The sequence below is a fragment of the Pyxicephalus adspersus genome, chromosome 1, assembly GCF_032062135.1.
Source record: "Pyxicephalus adspersus chromosome 1, UCB_Pads_2.0, whole genome shotgun sequence".
NCBI classification, from domain to species: domain Eukaryota; kingdom Metazoa; phylum Chordata; class Amphibia; order Anura; family Pyxicephalidae; genus Pyxicephalus; species Pyxicephalus adspersus.
Window position 1 is genome coordinate 153911738 of NC_092858.1, and position 23098 is coordinate 153934835.

General features: G+C 36.5%; 1 protein-coding gene across 2 annotated transcripts in view; it reads right to left on the reverse strand.

The window, feature by feature from the left end:
- The window catches only part of EPHA3 (EPH receptor A3), a 242460-nt gene that overhangs the window by 10675 nt on the left and 208687 nt on the right, over positions 1 to 23098 (reverse strand). For both annotated transcript variants that reach the window (XM_072431795.1, XM_072431785.1), the window contains exons 11-16: positions 21577 to 21762; positions 20152 to 20213; positions 18956 to 19165; positions 14779 to 14928; positions 11829 to 12022; positions 5070 to 5225 (exon numbers count right to left, since the gene is read on the reverse strand). In XM_072431795.1, coding sequence (XP_072287896.1) covers positions 5070 to 5225; positions 11829 to 12022; positions 14779 to 14928; positions 18956 to 19165; positions 20152 to 20213; positions 21577 to 21762 — 958 coding nt within the window. The remainder of the gene's footprint in view (positions 1 to 5069; positions 5226 to 11828; positions 12023 to 14778; positions 14929 to 18955; positions 19166 to 20151; positions 20214 to 21576; positions 21763 to 23098) is intronic.

The following is a 23098-nucleotide window of genomic DNA, read 5'->3' on the forward strand; positions in this document are numbered from 1 at the left end:
AGGCGAGTGTACGCGCATACTCGAGTCCGGACCGCGGTAATCCACGATCGATGGCCGCGCGTACGTTCGCGCTTCCAGCGAGCGCGGATTTCATTGATGAATCAGGGGCAATGTTTGAGGAATTGTCAGATAGTCCATAGTGTCACTTCGCCTTTCCCCCTGGCTTTTAGGGTCCAATGATGTGAATGAAATGCATGCACAGTGCATGCTGGGTTGGTTCTTTGATGGAGCTCCCACCCTTTAGCCCTCTGTCTGATGCAGGCAGTACAGAAAGAAGTGAGCGAATTAGGTGATCAGCACGGTACTCAGAAATGTGGGAGGTAGACAGGGGTCATGTTAACAGCATTGTGCTGAGTCAGGGAGGATGTGGGTGTGAGGTGGAGGTAGGTGGGATGGGGTGGGATTATGTGGCTGGAATTACGTGATTCATTTATGTTCTGTAAAACAGGAGGAGCAAGGTGGGAAGAAATTGCTATGTTCATATTGATGGTATGGTTGCTGGGCCATTACTGCTTCCACGTGCCATTAAACATGTACATATAGAGCCTGATTTATCAAAACTCCTCCAGGCTAGAGACGATAGACTTTAGTTTAACCCGGAATGGATTCAATGATTGAAAAAGTTTGCCAAATAATATAAAATGATTGATTCCATGTTTACTGGATCAGCCAGGTTTACCCATGACTGTCTATCTTTTTCATTTTTTGAAAGTTTTAACAAATCAGGCCAGTACTGCTTCATCAGAGTCACTGAGCCAGTCAAATGTGCAAGTGACCAGTAATGGGTGCTTTCACAGAGGAAAAGCAGAAATGAGCAGATTGCAAAACAGGGGGCTGAAAATATAATCCTGGTAAAGGTATCTGGAAAGATAGGGTAGGGTGAGGTTTCTTTGTTTCTTTTGCTAGGTCCTTTTCAAGTATTCTAGTTTGTAGACCATGAGATTGATATCAGGAACTGAAATATAGGTGACTTAAGGACATAACCCAATTTAGAGCATTATACTTATAAAGCTAAATTACACTTCATAAATAGAAGGAAACATATAACTCTAGTAGTATTTTCCTTTCTGATGTGGTGTGCTAGGTTTTGCCAGCCCAGTTTGCTTACCTCTGTTGCACAGTTTCTAAAATGAGAGCCACGTATAAAATGTAACAAAGCCACTTTGTGTTTTGGAAAGAGTAGTAATTACAAGACATGTGTAATTCCCCCAAAGTACAATACATCAGAACAGCTTTCCTAAATCTTAGGCAAGTCCAAGGAACAATACAGCCATTCTAGATGATAGAAACTAAAATGTCATTTCAGGAAAGCCTCGGCAATCCCTCATCAATGCCGGGCATGTTTAGAGAGATGGCTGTTTAATGGGATGCTCATTTAGACAGGAAGAGTTTTACATAGTAATTTACTTAAAAACTCATCAGGTAATTATGCTCATTAGTAGTCCAGCAGAATGTCATTTTTTCATTAGCTCTGGGGATCTCTGTGGTACAGTTCAGTGCTCTCATTATAGAAGTTACTAAGCTGCTGATAGGACTATTTTCTGTAACATATTGCTTCGGGGTCATTTTTTTTTTTTTAGACTGAAAACTCTACGTGACCCGTGTTTTTTTATTTGTGTATACCGAATGAACATTACTCTGTACTATTTATGTAGTTCCAAGAAAAAGGCTTTAAGGGCAATCAGAAATGCTTCACCTTTTTTAACTTTCAATTTCATATATAAAAGTGGCAAGTGTTCTGACTAGGGCTTTAAATGCACAGACACTTCATTAACAAAAGCACCTCCACTGCATAAGCCTAGTGGAACTTTTACAAGTATTCTAGAAAATTAAATGCTTTTTTTCCACCTTTATGTCTATTTCTGGGCTGTTAATTACTTCAGAAGCACTTAGGGTCTAATTACCTAACTAATGTTAAGAATGCTCACTCCAGCCATTGCTGCACAACAATTCTCAATAGCGGGTTTCCTGTAGGTGACACCAATGGACCATACCTTTCTCCTTCTTAATGCATAAAATGACCACTTAAAGCCTCCATCAGAGGCCTGTGTTACAGGTTGACAACACGACTATAACTGGGGGGCAGGGACAAACTTTTGCAACCTTATAACAGAATGGGCCTGAACTAATCACCAGGATGTTTTTGATCGAAACCTACAGATTTAGGACCATTGAAATATTTATAGTTAGAATAATATGTTAAAGCTCTCAGAACTTCAAGTGATAGGGTGACAACTAGTGTTGGTGTTCGAATTTGGATAGACCCGACCCAAAAAACATGGGATTCGACGTTGCAAATTTGTGTGTAAAAAAAAGTGTTAAAAAAAAGAGGCTTTAATGGTAAAGTAATTTATTGAATGTGTGTGATTTGTGTAACTACCTTTTTTTGTTACAGGTTATCCCACAATGACAGGATGATTCCCACGGCTGCACAGCTGTGGAAATCTTCCTGTCAGTGTGGGATCCCCAGGCACTGGAGGTTAAATGGGGACAAGTCTCCCTATTCATCACCTCTAGTGCTCTGTGATTGGGGGAGGAAAGATAAACCCTGATGACAGCTCAAGCGTCATCAGGATTTTCCTTTCCCCAGCCAATCACAGAGCACTAGCAGAGAATGAATGGTGAGTCTTGTCCCCATTTAGCCTCTAGTGCCCAGGGATCCCAAGAACACTATAGTTACACTGGGGCTGCAAGAGCAATCAGCGGAGCAGAGCTGTCTGCTCTGCTCCTCTGATTGCCCTTGTAGTTCTACACAGTCCCAATTGACTTTAATGGTATTCGAATTCGACGTTCGATCACCCGAACAATATCGCCCTATTCGATCGAAAACTAGTGGCAACACAAAGCACAATTATTAGAATGGGCCAAATCCTGTGATCCTGTAACAGAAGGTGTTTGTACTAGGCATGTCATCAGGTATTAATAAAAACTAATAATTAATTAAAGGTGCAGATATACAAATGTAAGAAAAAGCTTTGGAAATCACAATAACATGTTAAAGCTGATCTGAGATTTTAGTGATTGGATTTATATATAGTTTAAATGTCTGGCTTTGCAATTGTATTAAGGGATCTTCTAGGTGCAGTTTTTCCATCAGCAGCACAGGATCAGATAGTGGAGGCATCCATCACATTATGTATTACAAATGGACTATTCTGTCCTCTTTACCAAAGACCTCCTAACTGCCTGCCAGAACAGTTTAGCGGAACCAATGGGCAATATGCCATTTACACTCCAAGTACACATAACAATCTATAGAAATTAAACATTACCTTGACCAGATTTAATACTCCGAGTCCCAGAAAGGAGCCTGATTCTACTGCAATAATGTATACCCATCTCCAGCACAGACATTTTCTATGGCTCGCACTTCCAAACCACACTTTCAGAACCGCTGACATTTATTCCAATATTTCTGAGTATTATAGTTTAAACTTGTCACTTGATCCTTTCTTTAATTATCCTTCCTATGCAGCTGACATTGAAGTAAGTATTTTGCTACATTTTTCTGCTAGCACTCCCTCTGTCAGCTCTCAAACTTCTGAAAACCCTTCCCTAAGGCTTCCTGGAAGACTGCTGCATAATCCCGGACAGAGAGTTTGCTCATTATATATTGATAATATCCCTTTGTAACCCTGATTACTCATCACGCACAGCACATTCACATAGTTTGAGTGAATGGAAAGCTAGTTACAAGAATAGAGCATGACGGGAAATTTGCAGGGTTGTCTGAGGTGTTCACACTGTGCATTAGGCAATGCCTGCGGTAGTTTTGTTTTATAAAACCTAAACTATATTTTACCATTTACAGTTATATATATATATATTTAAATATTAGCTGTATAATGAAAATACTTAAGTCTGATCATGGGAAAGGTATTTATCTCTATGGATCTGCCAAACTGCTTAGCATTCCCTTTGGAGGACACGTAAGGCACTCTGATAAGCCTTCTTTAGCTTAATATGGCTGATAACATGCAGCAGGTTTTATTCAAATGTTAATATGATGCATAGTATCTCATACCATATTTTCCAGAGATATTAGAACTCATTCATATATATTTATGTTAAAAGCATTACTTTAAAGGAAACTTGTTATGAAACATAAAGGCTGCAATAGGTGCCTTTATATTTAATTGGTATCATAGGTACCATCATAGGTAGTCTGGAACAAGTATGCAAGAAAACCTAAATTCTAAAGCTATCAAATCAAGTGGAGAAACATACCCCCAAACCATATATTTAATATATAACCATTGATTACTAGTATTAAGTAGTACTCTGAGTTTTTAATACTGTCTAGCTCTCCTCTAAGAAAATGACTCTTTAATTGCCCTGATGACCATTATTGCTATAACAGAAAAAGGTGAGAAATACAAAATGTTAGAGTTGTCAGTAGTGAGGACATCAACTCCAGTGACAACTATCTAATAGGGGAATTCCTCTTACTTAATATCAATGTCCTTCTGTTGCATTTTGGGGACTGGAAGTAAAAAGAAGTCTCCCCAATGAGACAGAGATAGCAAAATACAAATTGACATGATTTTAACTTTTCACTACCCTACTCACACTGGAACAAGTTTACCTGTGCATACACTTTAACATTTCCTGTTTTACACTCAGTCACTGCTGCTTCCTTTGCTAGTGCAGGACAAGCAGTCCTGTGTACATGCCCCTATATCAATATTATCATTATTTTAAAACAGGATTTATGTAGCACCAACATATTATGCAGTGGTGTACATTAAATAGGGGTACCTTCCTCCCTTTGTAGGTTTCACTGGGCAGAATGGACCTTTTTGGGCCCCCTAGGTATCTTCTGCAGCTTTGTTCTGCTACTCTCTCTATATGGTAATAAATGGTTTTACAAATGCATTTGCACACAAAAGAGGATTTAGACTTTTTAGGGCTATTGTGGAATATTTTTCAATAACATTTTTGAGAACAAGCTTAGTTTTAAATCACTAACTGGACCACATATACAAGTGAAGATACACAGCTCTTAATAGTAGCTTGCACTATGCATGGTTGCAGGCATTGATGCACTAAAATGAATATAAATGACTTACTCTAATGAAATTTTTGCAATTGTTTCACAGGAGCTGTAGCTAACGCCTGATAAAATGTCCTTGCATTGTCCTGTCTGCATACCATCGAGCCAATCTCCTGAGGGTCGGTATGTGGGAAAGTCAACATTGTTTTGATCTAATAGCACATTTGATGGTCTGGAAAAAAAAAGATTGCATGTCATTTTACATTAACAGTAATGATACTGAAGATGAAAATAGAGATTTTACTAGCAAGTATAACTTACAATGGCCTAAATTATTACATTTTTGCAGATTCATATTGGAGTAACTCCACTAGGAAATGTTTAACATTAAAAATTTGCTTATAGGTCATTTTTTATTTGTTTTGCATTTTCCAGTTCTACCTTACCTAGCTGATTTTAAAAAAGTGGAGATACGAATAAAGGGAGACATTAACCTCAATTCAGGTGAGTCTACTTCCTAGCATACAAATAGTCATTTTAAAACCACATCCATCTGCACAGTAAGCTGTAAGATCATCATAATTGCATGAAAACTGTTGCTATGAATTATTATTAATATTAATATTAAGCAGGATTTATAAAGCGCCAACATATTATGCAGCGCTGTACATTAAATATGGGTTGCAAATGACAGACAGATACAGACAATGACCCTGCCCCGAAGAGCTTACAGTCTAGAAAGACTTGCAAGATTTGCACGATTACTTATGGATCTCAGTTCTGCGCACAAACTATAGTAAATCTGATTGCCTTAGGGTATCAAAAATAATATTTTCTCTGCTCTTTTTAGGTTTTTCCTTCTTTTAGAATACTTGTGGGTTTAGGGTTCTGAAGTTGAAGGCTTTTTATAAAGTATGTATTTGTATGACTGTTGCCTTTAATAGTGACTTCCTAACAAATCAATGTTTTTCTATCTTTTTTAACATGGAGGAACCCTTAAAAATAACTTTCTGGTCTTAAAGAACCCCTACTATAAATACTATATTCAAACCTCAGAGTAGATCAATGTGGTGGTCAGTAGGATGAATGGCTCTTCAATGCTGGCATGTGGGAACAATCTGACGAAGCAAATTTGATGATAAGGATACTAGCTGTACCATTTTACCTTGGGATTGGACAGTGTCCCAGGTAACATTTATATAACTCTCTGGCTTCTGAATGGTGCATAAAATCTGTTTTATATATATATACATTTTTTCTTTACCATGAATCCACACATTTGCATTGATTTGATTAAACACTTTAAAAAAAGTGATCTGCAACCTGTTAATTCCTCTATTGTTCACTGAAAATGTTCTAATAAAATTACAGTAAACAATATTTGACCAAACTAAAACCTTTATTGTTATAAATAAATGTATCTTTGCACTGTAAGCATTGGCTAACAGTTGGTAATTATATATTCTAATAAACGTGTTTTGTAGATTCTAATGATATCTGGAGAATTACGTTCATTTTATAAATGCCAAATATTATTATTTACCAGGAAAAGGGCTAACCTCTTTAAAGATCTTTTCTTCCTGAATGCATTTTATGTGCTGGTAATATAACACCAAATAGCTACTGCTGTTAGCTAAAATAAGTGTATCACCTTTGGACTCATATATTTTGTTGGCAATACGTCTATGATTCCCAAGACATTTCTGAAGTATTTATGAAGTGTTGCTGTAGGAAAGAATGTGAGGTTTTACCTCAGTTTTCTATATATTTATTTTTTTATTTTTTAACTGGTGTTACTGGTCTTTGATTAGCTTTATCTAGGACACACGTCTTTAAAATAAAAGAATTTGTACTACTTCATTGAGAAAGAACAGATTCTACAGATTAGGGATTTAAAAAGTCAACGTTAAGCCTTCATGTCCATGACTTGGATCAAAGAAGCAATGAAAAACAAAGGGGGCCTAATTTAAAGGCCCCTAACCTCCAAGTTACCAATGATGTGAAGTATTGTTTTACTCTTTCCAATGTTCCTCAGAGGAATCAAAGTCGAAATTGGTTACTTTCCTCCTCAGAGAGGACATCTGGACAGTTTATCAATGAGAAGAGGAATGTGTCTAAAAGTGGGAAGCGCCTGTGATGTTTCCACATATGCACCTAGGGAATGTGGGCCTTTAAGATCATCTGCAGTCATCGGCATTTTCTTGGACCAAGCTCCCAGTCAGAGGTCTAAGACTGAAATTTATGGGCCGGGTGATGTTCACCATGAGCTCACACTTAACTAAACAAATTAGATAGGTCTCCATCCAGGCAGCTGTAAAGAAGCCCTGCCGAGCTCCACCTGATCTTTTACAGCTTTTCATAAATCAGTACCCACTAGGCCACAGACTGCAGTCATTAAAAAGACATCACGTAGATGACATATCTACAAAGAGAGAGAACACGAAACTTCTCTACTTCCCCTTTCATAGATTGTGTGTGGTAAACAGAAAAAGTGAGGCCAAGACGAACAAAACACAGAAGCCAAGACATATGTTATGGGAGGCAGAAGGTGAGCAGAAGAGTGGAGATACACGTAGAGATGATTTAGGTTGTAATTGAAGGATGAAATAGATGTGATCAGTAATTATATTATTGTTCATTTACTTGAATCATAAACAATTAGAATATTTTTCAATGAAATGCTGTTCATTTTGTATTTATTCTTTGCTGCCGATCTCCTGCATTTTCTTACTGTTTAATTATCTATATTTGTTATTACCCAGTATTTATTTAGTGCTTTACAAAGTCCATAACCATGTCACTAGCTGTCCCTCAATCACAATCTAAAGTGCCTTCCATGGTCATATGTCATTAGTATAGTGTAAGGCCATATTGGGGGGAAGCCAATTAAATTAACTGCATATTTTTGGAATGTGGGAGGAAACTGAAGTACCTAGAGCAAAACCCATGCAAACACAAGGAGAGTTTGCAAACTCCATGCAGATAGTGCCCTGGCAAACTGCAAAGGCCAGAGTGCTAACCTCTGAGCCACCATACTGTTTAATGTAAGGCTCCAGCTTTGGGTACATTTTATTTCTTGAGGCTCTACTTATTAAAAAAAGAATCTGACATTCCCCCAAACATTACCAGGTACTGCTATTGAAACAGATGGACATGTCTGATTCCTTGTTTATAAATGGAGCCATTGGTCTTGGTTTTTTAATGGTGAGAACAGTGGAACATACCTACATAATGTGTGTGTAAAATAATATAAAGGGCTCCATGTGACAGGGTGACAACACAAAGGTATAGGCCATTTATCACCCCATAACAAGGAAAGACTGGAAGAGGGTCTTTATAACCAGAAAATCACGTATTACATACAATTTTAAAACTAATAAAAAGTGCAATATTAGAATACCATGTTACAATATATAGATGATAATGATTGGTTCTACAAATATTTTAGGATACTTATCTTTCATATACCTTTTTAACTTGAAGCAGACCATGCCATTTTTTTGCTGTTATCTGTTCATAGAACCTTAAATAAGCTTTAATGACTATGTATGTCATGTTACAACTGTCTTGCAATCCTTAGACACAAGTTGTGAACTTCATAGAAATTAGGCATTTTAATGTAAGGTTACTTTTTTAGTCTTTTTGCATATAGTTGCATCATTTTGACTGGTTGTACCTTTTTAGGTGAGGTCAGCCAAATAAAACAACATTTAAAAATTTCAGCCAATGGGGAAAAGAGAAAAGTTAAAGTGGGTTTTGACACTGAGCATTCACAGCTTTTATCTAAGGGATGCTAGAGATTGTGTGTAATAGCTTACAATTACAGCTATTGATAGCACAAGCAGTTATTAGTGTGACATCCGCCTATTCCAAGTGGTTCCAAGAATTTGTTGCTTCAGTTATAGGGGTTTGTTTGGAAAGCATTAGTATATTATTACAACCACCAACATTAATTTTCAATACCAAATAATAATGGAAAAAGTTACAGACACTTTGCTGCATGCCTTACAACTTATCTCCGAGTTAATTAGTCTGTAAAGTTTGCCTTTTTTTACCCAGATAACAAATTCCCCTATGGGATCAGAAGGATCAGAAGGTGTCATGTAATGTCATTTTTTTTACTTTCCTTAAGACAAAAACTGCTATAGGTGCATTGAATACACAGCAAGAGACCATTAGGCAACAATGGAACATTGCAGAGGTTTGGTGGTAGTACAGACTGAACCAATGTGGATAAAATCTAATGTAGTGCAATGCAACACTTTGAAATTGCATTGTCAGCACATGACTGTATATAGAAACTAAATCCGTGTTCCAGACTGGAAATCTGATGGACTTTAGGCAGCAATAAGCTTATAACTGCTCTTCTGTGGCTTCATGACTGCCAGCAGAGGTAATCTCCTCTTGTAATTGGCCTGCTAATGGTAATAGACTTATGGGTGTTTAATGACTTCCCACAAAAATAATTTCTTTTCTGTCTGTAAAGATAGTTAAATCAAATCTGGCATGTTTAGTACTCTTTTCTGGGAAATAGGAATGCTCTGTGCATAACTGGGCGGTTATAAGCCACACTACTCACTCGTCACCATTCCCTAAATATAATTTTGTTAAAAAGTACAATTTCTACTCTCATTGGGCTTGTGTGTTTATTTTGCTCAGCGCTGTGAAAGCATGAAGCAATTTAAAGCAAAAAAGATGGAAGTTTTAGAAATGCTTTCTGACAAAGATGGTTAAAGGCGTTGAGTGAGCTGGGATTCAGATGGTATTGTGTAATGCTTATTAACATGGAGAGACAAACACAGAACGAGGGTGTAATCCAAGATTCTACATTCAAAAATGTAAATACCCTGTCTACCCTACATAGCAAATGACTTGTATTTATGAAAGAACAGGGAATAGAGTTGGGGGTGATGTGAATTATTAATAGATTTGCCTGGCAGGGCAGTTCTGTGACTTTATTTTACACAATAGCCCTATTAGGAATACATACAAGATGATTTACAGAATGGCTTCCCAAATGCCAAACAACATCGATCAAGAGCAGTTCTCGCGTCCCTTCTTAGCAGGTGGTAATTTGCAGCTATCCTAAAAGCTTTCATACAGCTGTTGACTAAACAGTGACCACTAAAGTAGAAAATGTTAGAGTGGCAACGATACGCAAAGGCCAGTCTGAAACATTAAACATTATCCATCAGTTTCCAAACTTTGAACGATACCCTGATGAGCTTGGAACATGAATTATGAGTAGGGATTTGATACACTGGTCACAGAAGCCGGGGACGGGATCTTACTACAAATAATGGCAGAATATTAACCCTTTCTGGTTCAAGAAGCAAAGGAGTGAAAAAAAAACAAAAAACATGAAGATCTTTTCAAATCAAATTATTGTAAAATAATGTAATCTGTACAACAGCTATATATAAAACACAAAGACACAAAGTATTGAAGTTCTGTAATGAATAATGTGTCATTATATGTATTTGTTTGTATGCAAGCAGTATAAGTGCCTGCATTTGACCTGGTATCAGCCTCTTGAAAAATCCGGGCTTACTATTAATATTAATACAATTAATAATAATAATAATAATAAACAAAATTTATATAGTACCAACATATTATGCAGTGTTGTACATTAAATTGGGGTTGCAAACTACAGACAGTGGCACAGGAGGAATAGAGGACCCTTCACAGAGGAGCTTAAAATCTAAAAGATAAACTTATCACTTCTCTTATATACTTCTCCTATTTAAACCCTTTAGTAACAGACCAAGTCCAATATTACATGAGCTCAGAGGAAGTGGGTTGAATGATACTGGCCATCAGACCGAGGACATCTAATGGTAAAAAAAAGTGTTGCAAGGACTGAAGTTGAATATTGCAGCTTTTCTGATTTAATCTTTGAATGTGTTATTCATGTTTGTATTAATTTTATCTAGTTGCTATTTTATCAAAATTGTAGAAACCATTTTTATATGTCTTTAATATATACACAACTAATCTGAACCAGAAATAAACTGCATAGATGCAAAGTGACACCTATATTCATGACTTCAGCTTGGAATTATCACACTGCTCAGGTCCCTCCTATGGTCTCTTTATACTGTAAACTGCATGAGGTTCGTTTCAGACTAGAGGTTGAAAACTGCAGCTTTCAGCTGTTCCCAGTCGCCCAGCCTGAATTCTATGCAGTTTAACCCTGAAGTTTCTGTGCCAGCCTCAGATCCACCTCAACTGCACTCTACATCTGTGTCATGCAGTTGCACTTGTGGTTGAGTTTGAGGTTTGCTGCTGTTCAATGTTTTGAGGAAGCTGATGTTTCAAAGCAAGAAGCCACAACTGCTGTGAGCTGCAGTTGAAGGTGGTTGCATTTAGGTCGATGGAAGCAACTGGATGCTCAAGGGCATTCAGCAACCTCAGCCGCAATCCAACACAACTGCGTTACAGCCACAAGTGTCTGCAACCACATAAAGTGATTCCCAACCTCTCCCATTCAGTTGAATGTGTGAGTTTGGAAAAGCAGTTGAGCCTGCAGCAGATTGCTGTGGTCAACTGTAGATCTGAAATTAGTCCAAACATCTATAATACTTTATTATCATATACATAGCTTGTAAAGTTTATTTTTTAACATGTAATATGCCTATTATTTTGGCTGTACACAGTGGTCATATTTGGATATGGCAGATTTTGAATATGTCACTTTTATGTCACCCAAATCAATAAAACCAAATTTTAGCTTTAAAATGTTAAATCTGTGCAAAATGCATAAAGTCTTTTATGTGCAAACAACCAGAAAGGAGTAAAAAGATTTTTATTAAAAGCAGAATAGAAGTGTCACCTTGTGGCTGTATTGGCGATGACTTTCAGGCTGCTAGGATTACGAATTAACTTGTCCAAGATGTTGACAATCTGCTCAAACTTTGGTCTGTTGTTTCGATCCTTTTGCCAGCAGTCCAGCATCAGCTGATACAAGGCAGCTGGACATTCCATGGGTGGTGGCAGGCGGTAACCTTCATCTACCGCTTTAATGACCTGGTAATAGGGAAAATATACAATTTAGAGTTATAGTGCTATTTAGCTGCAAATAAAACATAAAAACACACGACATCAGCCTTATTTATTGTTGCCATTTGTTTATGTTCACAAATCGTTACCCCTTAAAGAAAGCTGCCACTAACTGTAAATACTATCACTAAACCACAATATTTAGTGCGTGGTTGAAATATTTGCTTGAATGAACAAGATAAATCTTCCATATGTCCTGTACAAAAGTCATAAAAAAATTAAATTTCTAAGGTACGTTTGGGTAAAATATGGATTTCATTACATGCAAGGTAAACACTTTGCAATAATAGTACCCCAGCTACGGACCACTTAAAGTGCCCTCCGTGCATAAACGTTCCACTTAGGAGGGAGAAGAAAATAAAATGAAATCATTGTATCACATGACTACATTCCATATATATATTTTTTACTTTGATGTCACATTTGATCACTTAATTAGTCAACTGGTGTTTATGTAAGCCTACAATAATGTAGGAGAAGCTTGGCAGTGCACAGAAAAATTAAGTTCCCTCTGTGAACAAATAATCAAAGGCTGGAAAATAGTCTTGAAGATAATAAATGCCTCATTTTTCTAATTGATGCTGGTGATGTATGAAAAGAAAAATGTGACTTGATGTCAAACTTACAGATGTTGTTAAATGACTTAATGACAAGGAAAGAAACCACTTTGAGGGTATGTCCACCTTGACTTGTTTTTAAGTATTAGATTATGTTTAATTGTACAGGGTGGTCATTCAGTCAAGGAGCTGATAATAGTATCCAGCTAATATTATCCAAAAAGGACTGCAATTGTGCTGAAGTCAGAAAGTCTTTTGAATTTTCCTTTAATCTGGGTTAATAGATGGCCCAATTAGCTTTTTTACCATGGGGATCTCCTGGTAAATCTGCAGAATCTTGTATTGTATGCCAAATACATTATCAATAAATACTGTGCTGTGAAGCCTCTGGGTTAAGGGCTCTGCTAGGGTCAGATTCAGGTTCATGCTATAACCATATAATAATATGGACCTGATTTATTAAAACTCTCCAATACTGAAGAAGATAGGCAATCATAGGAGAAACTGGGAATAGATTTCTTAAAAAATAGTTTGCTATTAATTGGCAAATGGTCTCAATCCTGGGCCAGATCAATTCCAGGTTTGTTGGGTCTACAGGTTTCCCCATGAATCTTCTCCAATCATGGACGGATTTATTACATCAGTATATATATATATGCAAGCTTACATTTAGGAGTATCTAAAACTGTCTTTTAGTAATCAGGGACACCAGGTGTCTATTTAGTTTTTGTATGTATCCACTGGACTGGAGTGAACCTAAAGAGGTCAGGACAAGGATGAAGGACAAGTGACTATAGTAGCAGAACATCATTTGGCTTTTTTTTTGTTTGTTCCATTAGCATTTATTTCAAGGTAAAAATCTTGCAGATTTGCATAGAATAAATATAATAACAGTAGGATATATCATTCAGATACTGAGGTTTTTGCCTGGAGTTCCAATTCCAGGCCAAACAGAAATATCACAGCAAATCAAATTTACAAATAAAAAGAATTAGGTCATTTTTGGCTCAGCACAGAGACAGCCTACTGCAACACTAACTGTTCACTTGAGGACACATCCAAGAATTTGTGAACAGCTGACCACAGAATTCATAACTGGCGACATACCACTTGGGCACAGGCCACAGACTACTTGTTGTGTAATCAACGTTTCACAGTGAAAAGAGAAAACTCTTCCATGGTGTTTACAGAACTCAAAAATATCAAATGTTTAGTAATGTTTTTCAACCAATATATTCTAGTTAAACAGAGGATGTGATTGACTATAGTTAGCAGGTTCAAACTATCTGTTAAACGTGAGAGCACTGTACCTTCTTTTAATTATCCCGGAGTTCCTTTGTCTTTACAGAAAATGTTTTCCATCTTTGGTATTATTAGAGTTATAGTGAAGAAGTGGATCCCACATGTGTGATGCTCTGTTATTTGTGCATATTTATTTTACGTACAAGTTATTGGTGCTGTCCTCGGAATTATTTTAGCACTGGTAGAAGACATTGGCTTCCATTTATTTACTTTCCGAATGAACAGATGAGATATTGTTACCAAGAGTTTTATAGAAAACTCTTGCGTAGAGCAATGGCTTCAAATAAGATATAAGATAAGAATAAAAATACATTCTGCCCTATATTCGTATAAAGAATATTGAACAGAGAAACAGAAACTCCTATTGGAATTGCATGTTTCTGCTTACTATACTACAAACAGGAATCAAGCCCTTGCTGTATTGACTCTTGTTGTAACTAATGACATGTATATATCTTTTAGACAGGTAGCACTATATGTTGCAGTGCTTCAATGATTCTGGTTCTTTTTATTTTATTTCATAGTAAATTGAAGATTTATTACTGAAATCAAATAATCAAGATGTTTTTGAAACTATTCTCAGAGAAATGTAAATGAATTCCTACCAGACCACTGATATAAATCTTGGAGGTCATTATCTACAGGGACTGTGCATACTGTGATCCACATATGAAAAATGTGTGGTCCTCAATGGTGTGTGCACACAGTCTTGGATGCAATGGTCAAAGATTTTGACTCACTCTAGTAGAGTTTGCTACCTAAATTATAAGTAACTCTCAAACATTTCTTTTCAGGTTTTGATTAAATGAATCGTTTTGGAAATAAAGGGGAAGGGTTGGAGTCACATTTTGAGTGTGTTCTTACATCTTGATTGGACATTTCCCAATAGGGTCTCTCTCCATATGACATGACTTCCCACAGTACGATGCCATAACTCCAAGCATCACTTGCTGATGTAAATTTCCGATAAGAAATGGCTTCAGGTGCTGTCCATCGAATAGGTATTTTACCACCCTGAAAAGAAAAAAGTGCAACCAATTAGTGCAACTGATTTTAAACCCAATCTCACATACAATAGGCCTGTATGTCCTAGGTACCAGGTACAACACAAAACATACAAAAAAACAAAATAATGACTTAATCAATGTCACTGATATTGATACATTAGAAAATCATAAAAATTAACTCAACCTGAAAAGCGCTTGTCACCTGTTCTATACAAGCTTATCATAGATTTTGACTATGGAACTCCTCATTTAGATCAGTTCAACATTTTTACATAGATTAAATGATATTTCTGAGCAGATTCAGTCTGAACTGTTTGGGTTCAATGGTACTGCACAGATTCCTGTTAAACACAGCGTGGCCATTCCTAAAGATAAGATGGATGGTTTGTACCAGTCCAATCTACTATTGACCACTTAAATCCTGAAAGAACAAATCTCATTCAGGAAGACTAAGTGAACACATCCATTGGGGAATGTTGGAATGATCTATCACCATATACCGAGGTTTCCAGTAGAACATAAAACTAAACTCTAGCCCTCCTTTTTGTCCTGCACATATGTACATGCTCCACTCCTGAACCGAAATGTTTTACTCTGATTTCACTTGCCAACACTTGTCTGAGTCATCAACAGTGCAGACGAGGTGGAATCACTTCCTAAAAATATCCCACAGGAGAATGGTGATAGTTGTCTGATGACAACCCAGAATGGTCATCAGGGAAAACTGCAGTGGGCAGTGAAGGAAAACCTAAACCTGCTTTACCAGCACTTGGGGACCACCCACAGTATGGATGCCTTTGGGTCAAGCAGGTTTTTGTATGATTGAGATTTATTTATTACAGTTTGAAATGTTGTGATGTCCCTAAAAGTTCTCCTAAAATTACTACATAAGGACTACTCTTCTTACAGAATCAAAGTATTTTCAAGTATTATCTTCATAAAGATGATGCAGCCATCATCAGCTCATTGAAGTTGAAGCTCATTGATTGTAAAAGCTGAGGTTTTCAATTATACAAAGTTATAGACCTGAAAAAACTTTAAAAGAAATAGAAAAAACCAATAGATTCCATATAGCATTGTGGAGTCCTCTACCTCTTATTGTATCAATACTTACTCCTTTTGTATCAACACTTAATTATTTAGAGTTGATTTATAGTCATAAAAAGTATATGGTATAGCCTAAGTATGGTCATTAATTTCTGAATCATTTTTCTGTTTCTATGTAAGACTTAAACCACCATGTGAACCACCAGCTATATAGCACTTCATAAAAAAAAGTGCCACCCATGTGACAGATAGCTAACAGCCGCACCATGTTTAGGAATATTTAACGCCCTATTACCATGCACAGCCATGTACTTCATTCACTAAAAGGATTAACATAGCTGACAGCTGTGTTAACCTCTATACTAATTGCACAGGATATAACTTTCCTCATCCAGATCTGTGTGTTCCTGTGTAAGGTGACCTTAAATAGAGGGATTATCTGTGATACATCAATTTTCTGAAATGCTCTTTAGCAGGGAAATCTATATATTAAACAGGTTGATTATAATATGCACTAGACGCCTGCATTTACACCTGGGAGTCATGAAATACTTATTTTGAGATATACTAAGTTAGTAGATGTAAAAATTGTATTTAATATATCTGTTTGCTAAACCATTACTTAAAGAAAAAACTGTTGACTTTTCCCTCTGCAAATGCTAACTTCATTGTGGTCATACTTTTCAGATGAATTGAATCCAATGGGCCGGATTTATTAAAGTTCTCCAAGACTGGAGAAGATACACTTTCATCAGTAAAGCTGGGTGATCTAGCAAACCTGGAATGGATCTGGTCCAGGATTAAAAACATTTGCTAACAAATCGACCATCTACACTGACAAAAGTATACCTATCCAGCCTTGGAGAGCTTTATTACATCAGGCCCAATGTCTCAAACAAGCATGGGCTTTCTGATGAGTTCCATTTCTGTGATTTAGGAATGCCATAGGCAGGTAGGATGCCATAGGCAGGTAGAGGAATGGTAGAGGAAATATCCCCAATGTGCTGCACCTTAATTGTCTAGTTAAAAGCATGGGTGGGTCTTGGACCAAGCTAAATTGCTTTTCTGCAGTCCAGTCTGCAGGGAGGTCCAGGAGCTGGTTGTAAGATTTGGCCCCAGGAACACAGATCTGCACTTTATAACTCCACCAGTGCCAGAAAGTGGACATAAGCCAGGGAATTTATTTATTTGAAGGCTTTCCCAGTAAAGCACACTAATTATTTTCATCTATAGTTCACTTTCTTGGAGTTGAGTTTTAAATGCACATAGTATCTCTTTATTTACTGTAACCTATTTCTATATGGTATGGCCAGCACCATGACTTTCAATGTTCACTAAAAACCTATATATCATTATTTTTTCAATTTAATATAAACACACTCATTTTCATGGTTTTCATTTCATGGTTTTATTTCATTGGTTTTATTTTTAGTATAGACGTTAATGCAAATGATGGCAATCATAAACAGGATACATTAACTTTTCATTTAATTGCCCAGTGTCATAGATGACATACAGCACAGGAAACTTTCAGTCAATTAATAGCAAATTTCTTTTATCAGGAACCTAAGCTAAAACCGGAAAGTATCGATTTCCACAGCAAACAGAAGATTTACAAGGATAATTTTTTTCTAATAGATACACTGTAATAAAAATTACATTTAATGTGTAAATAGGAACCATGTGCAGAGGAAAGAGAGAATGCACAAAGAACCTTGACCAGCCAATGTAAGACAATAATGATTGTTGAGTTTGTTGGGTCCATTGTCTCCGCCACCTTTCTGTTAATGTTCTTTTGTGTCTGTGTCTGGGTCTGATTTAAAAAAGTTCGTCAAGAGATCTCTCTAAGAGACTATTGTGGGAGTAGCTGGGTGATCCAGCAAACCTAGAATGAATTTCTTACACACAAACACTGAGATAGATAGATAGATAGATAGATAGATAGATAGATAGATAGATAGATAGATAGATAGATAGATATGGTATATTTAACTTATGTCCAATCCCCCCCAGCGATCTTTTTACACTACTTGTGGCTCTCTATGACCTCACAAAAGAAGTACTGCAATGAATTTGGAGACTCCTTTGTATGTTTTGGAATGTCAGAAACAAGGAAAGTTAATCCAGAGAATTATGTGAATTCAAATAAAAGGGCCTGTGGTCTTCAAATATGGTATATAGCTGAATAAAACATGTGCACTTCAGAATCAATGATTTTTATTTCATGGCATAGAAAAGTAGAGTTGCACCTAAACAATATGTGCACACATTATTAAAAATTTGTACCTTTAAATCCCCCTTTTTCAGTATCTATGCCACTAAAATAGACTTTCTTTTATTGGGACTTTTCTTTAACGGCAGCAGGAACACAATTTGGACACCTGGCCCTTGTGTTTATTTTCCAGATCTAAGATCTGGAACGTAACACCTGGACCTGTCTCATGTGTGTATTATTCCCTTGCCATACTTCACTTATTGATTTTGAGTTGGATCACAACGCTGGAATTTGTTTGTGTGTTTTTCTAGTACAAGGCCGAGGCTGTTTGGTCGGCGTGGATGCCTTCCAGCTATAAATTCAGCACAGGACAGACCTGTTCGCAGATACAGAACATGATGTAACAAAGAGCAGATTATGAGAGTGTTTTGTGAAATAAAATTTGGGATCTGGAATCAAGGCGGCCAGGACAGACCATACACATGTCATACAGGGTAGGAACAAAGTTTGCTTGTCTACACATCATACCATCACTCAGATGAGGGCCAATTTGGGGGGGACTGCTCAACAACTATATTCCATTTGCTAGGTTACATTAAATAAAATAAAATGTATGTAAGTATTTCTCAATTTAAAAAAAAAGTTATGCATTAAATAATATAATTGTATGATATTCAGATCTCCACTTTTTTCTTTTCCACTGATGAAATCCCCATCATCCCCCATCACCCATTATCCAATATCATGCATTCTTTTATAAAGTCTTTCTTACCCTGGTAGTATACGCTGCCTCTGGGTCATCTTCCAGGACACGGGACAATCCAAAGTCAGACACTTTGCAGACCAGGTTACTGTTGATTAGTATATTGCGTGCTGCCAAGTCACGATGGACGTAACCCATATCCGAGAGATATTTCATGCCAGATGCAATGCCGCGGAGCATACCCACCAGCTGGATGACTGTAAACTGAGCATCGTGTTTCTGCAAAGAATTTCAAGTACACGACTCAGATACTAATTGGCCATTAAATTATTGTTGAGTACTGGATAGAACTGATCGGAAACATTCCTATGTATGATTAGCACATATGTTTGGTGATTTACCATGATAATTATACTTAATTTACTAGATGCTGAGCAGTATATTATTTTAGGATGTGTTAGGAAGAAAAATAGCCAGCCTGTTCAGTTCCGGTTATGCAGAACTGATAGGATCCTGTTGATAAAAAATGTTTCCACTTTTTTGCTTTCCACTTTTAGGAAATTGAGCGCCACTTTTACAATGTCACTTTTTTCCAAGGTGATCAGGCTTCTAAAAGTGGAAAATAGAGGTATTGAAAAGTTGTGATCACCTTGCATGGAGTAACAATTCTTCACTGGCAAAAAGTTGCAAAATTGGCAACCAATGTATTTGAATCAATGATGCTTATTGTTTCTTATGATGTTTTTTAAATTGGTAACCAAATTCTGTCAATCTGTAACAGTAAATGGCAACCATATAAATACAGTGAATGTGACAAATGTAAGGTTAATTACAAAAGTTGTGATCACGCTGGAGCATGGCAAACTTTTAAGCTAACGACCACTTTTATACATAGGATGAACTGAAAAATATATTTTATTTTGATTTTTGTGCATAAATAATGCCATCTGATGCCTCTTTTAAAAATGACCCATAGCATCAGCATGCCCTGCAAATTAAAAACTGCATTCACTTAACACATGTGTGTAATGTTGCAAGGTAACTTTCATTTGAAATGTCAGCCTAAAGTCCAAAAAACACCAAAAGAGGTGCATAGGCTATTGTTAGCAATGCATCTCATCACAATGTGTAGTGCTTTGTTACCATGCATTGCTAGGTGTTTTGGTAATCTTTTGTTTTAAGAAATGTTACCACTGAGCTGTATCAGTGCTAAGGGCACAGCAACTGTCTGAAAAAATATATAATATGACGCAGCTGTCACTTACTCGCAGAAAAGTGTCCAGAGAGCCATTTTCCATGTATTCTGTCACAATCATCACTGGTTTGCCTGAAACATTTTAAAATATAAATTATTTTCACATCAATTGATTCTTTTTTTTTGCTGCTGTTGTTATAACTATAAATATATTTGCATCTACATATTACCATTTTATATGGTGTATATTGGTCAATGATGTTCTACTACTAACAGTCATCTACGTGATGACAAATTCTTTTTCATATGTGTAGAATGTGTTCCTCTGAATGGGTGAGGTGAATGTAGTTGGATAAGTGCACTTATAACACAACATTGTTTTAATTTTTACTAACAGTTATTTTTTTGGAATATGAATAGACAATTTCTGCATAATCACTTCATTTGTGGAAAGTACATATCCAAACTAATGTGGAATTCCCATACAAGTGCCTTAAAATTCCACCTTGGGCAATTTTTCTTGAAACAAATCCAGCATGATCCATCAACCAACTGAATGCTCCAGTGTGTCATTGCAAAGGATGATCCATTTGGTCAGCAACATTCCCTCTGCTATAACTGCATTTCAGGAATACCCCATTTAGTGATGGGTTGCCCTGAGTGACAATGGATTTAGATTGCTATAAAGTGATTGATAATGGTTACACTTTAGGGAACATTCATAAACTTTATTGTTAAAGTTGATAAGTATCTGTTTTTTTATTTAAAGGCTTTTTCATATTGTGTACATGCTTTGGTTATTTACATTTAACTCTTTTTGGGAATAGAAAAGAGATATAATATTTCCTTGCAGCCATTCACCTGGGAGGGGTGAATATCTGATCACATCCTGTTAATAAAGAAGGCTTCTAGATGACACTTTAAACTCTCTAGCAAATCCCCATATCCTTTTTAGGGCACCAGACGTGGGAAAAAGACCCTGCCCTTTATTTCTAGGAACCCCAATGTTGAAAGAAAGGCTTGTGGCCTGGTATGCAACAGGAAGGTTCGGTGGTGCATATTCACTGTTCTCCCTTTTCTGGCTGTATATATGAATACGGTATGTTTAGCTCTATTAAGGCATGTCATTTATTGTGAAGAATTTGTGTATTTTCATTGATGCCCTAACAGCTGCATGAAAAACCCACTTTCCAACAGTGTTTGATTTTTGTGTTTTTTTTTTTGCATTGGTTCTCATGTTCCTTGCAGTATATGGCTCTTTATACCTTTTTGTACAAAAATAACTTATTAGCCTTAAAAAAAATAATATTAAATGCTTACTAACCACCAAGGTATCCCCTTTTTATAGGAAGGGATATGTATAGACCTATATTTATTTATCCCAGCATTTTAAATTCACTCACAGGGACCCCATACAGAGATGCTTACACCATTCAAGATGCTGGTAAACCTTGTAACAATAATACAATGTTTGTGATCTTTTACTATTACTTACTTTTGGTAACAACTCCTTCCAGCCGTATAATATTGGGGTGCTCAAACTGACCCATGATGCTGGCTTCGCTCAAGAAATCCCTTCTCTGCTTTTCAGTGTAACCAACTTTTAAAGTTTTTATTGCCACACCAATTTCTTTTTTGGATGGCAGTTTAAGCCGCCCGCTGCACACCTCACCAAACTCTCCTGCAAAGAAATAAGCAAGAGAACTTAACCATACAAAGAGGCCATGGTAATGGAAACATTGATGATGCTGCTGAAATATTGCCGCACGTTCATGTCAGGATCTCCTAAAGGCATTTATAGAATTAGCAGGAAACTAACATTTATCGACATGACAGAAACATTTCTACAACGTCCATTTTTCCTGATCATTTTGAAAACATCACTCAACCCACAACGTCGCCAATGATGTGATATAAAAATATTTCGCTTTCAGCTTGATTTATTTAGTTATTCCTTATACTGACAGCTGAAATGTTACTATTACATTGATATTTACAGTTTCTTTCCAAAATCAACATGATGTCAGCTATCCCAGAGTTTCCAATATTGCTGGCCACTATAAAGAACCAGTTTTGGGGCAAATGCTTTTTAGCTCATTCTTCGTAGGCTGATTTTAGAAAGCAAGGTAAAAAAAGAAAATGGGTATATTGTATATAGCAGCTGATAAGATGTGGTATATCACTGCTTTACTTCAGGAAAAAATAAATATGGATTTGGATTATTGCAATTGGCAAACCCTTTTTTGTGGCTTTTGTACTTTTTTGTGTTTTTCTTTTTTTATTTTCTATATAACTCTTAAAAGCAATCTGTACTGAAGAAATTTAAAGACTACCTTTGCTGAAAAATTATTACATCAAAAAAATGGCAAAACCATGCCTAAAAATTACATTGTTCTGCCATTCTTTGTTGTTGTAATTAATGTTTGGCTAAAGGATTGGGCGAGTGAAGTTTACCACCATCTTTATCAGAACAACAATTCGATTATTGACTACTATTTCTGAGCTTAGTACGCAAATTAGGACTTTTAACTATATTCTTTGCTCTCTGCATGTTTTTTCTTAGTCAGTGATCCAGAGATGATGATGTTGGTTAGTTGAGTAATTCCTAGTCCTGGTGTCACCTCTCTGTCACCAGCCTTATTAATGGGAAAAGAATCAGTAGAATCACCTCTATCCAGTAAACTGACCTAGAAAGTTGTAATGCTAAACAACAGATCTTACTGACTGTGTGTGTATCACAAGAATATTTGGTCAAAATTACAGATTTAAACATCATAACATGTTATGGTATACTTGTGGTATAGTTGTTTGTAAGTATGGCTATCCATGTCTGTTATCCTTTTTTGTAATTGTTGTTGTCCTTTACCATTTTAAACTATTCATGGCATCTCTATTTCTCCCCAATTACTCTTTTGTATCTTCTTGTTTTTTGTATGCCTTGATGTCTCCATTCTATTCCTGGCTTTTCCTCTGGGCCTTATCCTAAATATTGGTTTTTATTCTTCTATATATACAAA